The 5,000-nt window shown below is 39.9% G+C and overlaps 1 protein-coding gene across 1 annotated transcript in view; it reads left to right on the top strand.

Moving 5' to 3' along the window:
* The first annotated feature begins 1,901 nt into the window (after positions 1 to 1,901).
* Positions 1,902 to 5,000, top strand: part of LOC138002125 (adhesion G protein-coupled receptor E2-like) — a 15,884-nt gene continuing 12,785 nt past the window's right edge. Inside the window, exons 1-2 of the mRNA XM_068848217.1 lie at positions 1,902 to 2,072; positions 3,002 to 3,098. Coding sequence (XP_068704318.1) covers positions 1,902 to 2,072; positions 3,002 to 3,098 — 268 coding nt within the window. The remainder of the gene's footprint in view (positions 2,073 to 3,001; positions 3,099 to 5,000) is intronic.

The following is a 5,000-nucleotide window of genomic DNA, read 5'->3' as shown; positions in this document are numbered from 1 at the left end:
TGCAAACCGCAAACCGCGCTTTGCGGTTAGTCGTTTGCCGTTAGAGGTTAGCTTCATTTTGAACTTCACGAGGCTGATCCTGTTATGCACATCGGCGCCGCCATCTTGGACTTTTCTCACTACAACTGCTCTCAAATCAAACAGCTCAAATTCTCCACCAATATCGGCTCTGAAAAAAGAGTTGCATCTCTATTTAAGTAAACGTATGTTGGTTTCTCAAAATAAACTTCAGGGAACTGAATTCTTAAAAGGTTCCCTCTTGTCTAAGTTGATAAACTTCCTGTGACCGCGAGTATGAAAATTAAAACAATCGTGTGATAAGTTCTACACAGTAAGGATATAGTTAAAAAAACACGACGCTATGTGGATAGTCTTTCCTACTTTAAAATAGTTCCCACTCAATGAAATGGAGAAGAACTCCGGTTTCGCTTTGACAAAAGAAGCTGAATAAGTGAACTTTGCTCGTGCGTAATCCATTAGGGTAAAAATTCTTGCAAGAACGTTTAGATTTCTTAACATTAAATAGGAAGTTTCTCTTTTCCACTCGGCGAAATGACATTTCTCGCTGGAAAGGAGAGGCATGGATTTTTTACAAAGAATTGCTAGCAACTCCAGTTCGTCACCACAATAAAGTCTAAATGGCACAGAAAACCTCTGGTAACTTCGATATAACAGAAGAAAGGAATGCCTGGGGAGGTTAACAGAATTAAATTTTCTGCTCCATTTGATTCTGAGTAAAAAATAGCGACATTTTCATCGATATTATGTGGTTCATACTGGCTCTTTATTTTATCATCCGATCATCAGCGACCCGGTCCATCTTTAACTTTTAAAAAATGATATATATGTCTAAAACAAGTAAACACTAGTGTTTTTGCTTTGGATATTAGAATTCAAATTTCGAATCAGTTAAAAAAATTCCATAATACTATACCTCGGGTTCGAAGCTTTGCAAATTGTCTTTTTTTTTTTGTAAATGGGACGGGATGTGTGTGAGTGTTTTTGCGATTTCATGCGTCCGTGACGCAGGCTATTGGCCAGTAACGGTACCATAAATCACAAAATGAGGAGCAAATTCATACGTTTTTTTGAGTTTTTAAAAACTCGACAAATTTTACTTCATCGCCGTGTTTCCATAGCAATCCGTACTCTACAACCTATTCACGCATTCGACATTGACCGATCAGAAACGCGTTATTCTGTTGAATGTACAATAAATGTGGTTCTTAAAAACAAATTTACTCGGGAAAGGGTTGACTGAAGGAATAATTGGAGGTGAGAGCTCCCCTTGATGATGAGGACCTGCTTTATATAATTTTCATAACTGTAATGATCTAAATCTTAACATGGATCTCGGCGCAGTTGGTGGCACTTCAAATATATGTCTTCCTTATATTTAGTATCTTTATATGCATCGGCTACGGGGTTTATTACGTACTCAAAAAGCTGTCAGTTGGTTTGATAGCTGAATCGATGAAGCAGCGTACCAGTTTAGCAGAGTTTAGTAGTTCGATTCACGTTCAAGGCTAAACTTTTCAGTAAAGTAGACTAAAGGGGGGCAGCCATTTTGATATTTAGCGGTGGTGCTATAATCAACCTCTGCGCGGTGATTATAACGACATATGACGCCAACCTCGACCAATCAGAACGCAAGAACCTCTCTAATCTCGTCTGCAATCATGGTAAAACGTGCGTTTTCCATTTTGCTTACATTAAAAAAATCCCACAATGCCTACCTCGCTCGTATTACGTCTCCCACAACGTTGCGACATCAAAGCAAAAGATTCATTAACGATTCTTTTTGTGCAGGCTCTTGTCGTGCGCTCACGTTTCAGCCTTCTCTTTCCGTTGCTAACGGACGTATGCAGAAGCATGTAATAAAGAGTTATGAAGTACACAGTATGCATGAATGCGAATGGATTTGTTACCAAGAACATGACTGCGTCAGCGTCAACTTCGAGACTGAAGCGAACACAGATGGAAAACACAGATGTGAGCTAAACAATTCTACTCACGCTGAACACGGTAATGATTTGATCAACGCCCAAAATTACATTTATCGAGGAACGGAGGTGAGACATTCAGTTTAATTCACTCCTGTGACACAAAAACAGTCGTGTTAACATGGAATATCTGTTTTTAGTATTTGCTTAAAAGGTGGAAAGCTTTGAAGGTGCGTTGTGATTGGCTCCTCAAACTCCAAATATCCTTTGTTATTATACACTAAAAGAGTGGATAGCGTTGAACTCGCGGGCTGATTGGCTACTCAAACTCCAGATATCCTTTGCTATTCACCTCCGAGCAATTCGCGAGGAATTTGGGCCAGAAAATGTTGTAATCTTTGCAGGAATAAATGAGTTAAAATCATCTTTTTGTGCTATATTATCTCACTGTTTGAGTATATACTAAAACGACTATTCACCTTCGCGGCTCGGTAAATATCCACCACTAGCCACCTCCACTTCGGTGAAAAGTTGCGTCCGAAATTGTTATAATCGTTGCGGGAATAAATGAGCTATTTGCTATGTCGCTGGCTAGCTAGTGTTGGATATTTACCTCTTTTTGTGCTGTGTCTGTGGCTGGTAGTAAAGATTTACCTCGCCGCTTCGCAGCTTGGTAAATATCCACCACTAGCCACTCCCAATTCGGTACCCTGGTCCCAGAAATTTTTCTTGAGCCTCGAGAAAGCCGCGAAGTAGCAAAGACGAGTCGCGAGTCTCTTACTCGCTGCTTCGTGACTCTCTCGGGCCTCAATGTTTGCATTTATCAAATAAATGCCACATCAATGTATTGAAAGTGCCCGTTATAGATGAAAGAGAGAAGAAGGAAGAAGTGGTCCTCGTACTTATCTTGACAATTTAAGCAATTGTTTCTTATATACAACTAAAGCTAGGTGGTTAGGGGGTTGTTTTCTATCGTCAGGGTTTGAGCACTCGCTACCGTTGCTTTTACACTCCGCTATACAAATGGCAGAGATATATTTTTTTTTCTTCTTCTTCAGAACACCTGTGGCAAATCTGCGTGTGAAAACGGTGGGACATGTCAATCCGGTTTTACGCAGAAAAGATATCGCTGTTTATGCCCTCCTGGATTCAATGGTGACTTCTGCCAGGAAGGTACGGATAATGCTGTATTTTTTTTTTTTTATAATAAAGTTTCTATATAACGCGCGCTCTCATTGGTTTAAACAGCGTGCTTTATGAGAGTACAAAGCACGGAACAAAGGAAAGCTCACGCCATCATCCGTAGAAATGGCAGATGAATTTCCGAATTTTTCCTTGGGTATTATTGAACGGTTTGTTTTCCAGTTGTCGGCGGAAACGTGCAGGTTTTCATGGGCAGCAATTCGGCCGGTTTTCACTGAACTTAATTATTTAGATCCTCTTTTTTGCTGTTTTTTACGGACTGAAACCAAACATTGAGGCACTAAGTAAATTCGAATTTTGTGTGATTTCTGTCAAACCACTTTCCAGTTGATTGATGTTTTGACAAGCCTTTGCTTCATTAACCAATCAAATAACTTTAAACATTCTTACAAGCACTTTCATTGGTCCAAATCAGCGTGCTTTATCAGAGTATAAAGCACTGTGCTGACGACACCTCAGGTCGCCACAAGCAGCGCTCGCTTTGAAAATAAAGTAGAATTTTTGAAAATTAATTACTTGTTCTTTATCATAAAACAAATAAAGAAGCCTTGACTGTGCTCTGTTCTGTTGTAAAGAACTTAGGAAGCGGCTAGAGCACTCAAGAGCGGCTAGAAACACTCGCCTATTGGCTCGTGTTTCCCCCTACAATTCTTTCGTGCTGTAGCCGCTTCCTGCGTGCTTTACAACAGAACAGAGCACGGTCAAGGCTTCTTTATTTGTTAAACGTAGCGCACCTAACCCACCCCTCCACCCATTTTTTTCCTGGCAAATATGCAATTTCGTTCCCATGACTGGGAACGAGCAGGTCGTGGGAATGAGGTTCTCTAAAACGGGCCTGACTCAAGCATAAGCACAAAGCGCAAGGATCAAAATGTAACCATCTCCTCCTGCTTGGGCTTATGATTGCGTTCGCTTGCGTTTTGTGAAAACTGGACGCCACTCAAGCAAAACACAAGCTGTAATGTTCACATATGTCCAGGATTGACCCTAATTAGATACACGACGATTTCAATAAGCGTCACGAAGTGTTTCCTTTCACTTCTCGCCAACTTCAACATCACTCGGAATAAGACGTCACAAAGTATCTCCCAAATGCTGCTCAATAAAAAGTAAAGATTAACTACTGCATTTACCCAAAGCTAAAAAAACGCTAACCTTTACAATTACTTTGTTTTTGAAAATAGATAGCAAATGCTTAGCCTTGTGTCCACTAATACTGGACACAATAAACACCAGATCTATATATCTAAACAAATTGCAGACGAAATCATCCTAAATGAGTTATTCGTCTCTAGTATAAATTCGGCCGTTTATATATATACAAATTATCAGGCGAAGTATCTTATTTTGCCCAAGTTCGTCGCAGACGGATGACCCATTTCCAGCATGATGCATCTCTAGTATAAATTCACCCAAACGTTAAGATCCCATCTAAAAATTTGAGCCTTACGAAATGTTCTGTTAATTGGTTTTTGCCACGTGGCTCCGAGAGTAACTTAATGGATGCCAAAGAATCGAACGGCGTGCCAGTTTAAAGTTTAATAGCCTGGTATCTAGCCTGTAATTGTCTTTGAATCGTTCACTTTATCTTGTCCAAAACATACACATTTGGGACGACCTGGTCCAAAACAAAGGGATGTTAGTTGAAAACGTCTCTATCGGGCGAATTTAATCTACATGAACTTGCAGACAATTTGGAGCTTCTTTCAGAAATACGATCGATATAGGATTCGTCAAAGCAACAAAGTTAATGAGTGATCTCAATTATTGGGTTGCCTGTGTATAATTATTGATTCACAAATAAAAGTTCCCGGATATTATTATGTTAATTGACGATTTGCATCTGGTGTCACG

Source organism: Montipora foliosa, chromosome 5, assembly GCF_036669935.1.
Source record: "Montipora foliosa isolate CH-2021 chromosome 5, ASM3666993v2, whole genome shotgun sequence".
In the NCBI taxonomy this organism is placed as follows: Eukaryota; Metazoa; Cnidaria; class Anthozoa; order Scleractinia; family Acroporidae; genus Montipora; species Montipora foliosa.
This window is presented reverse-complemented; position numbering and strand designations above follow the sequence as displayed.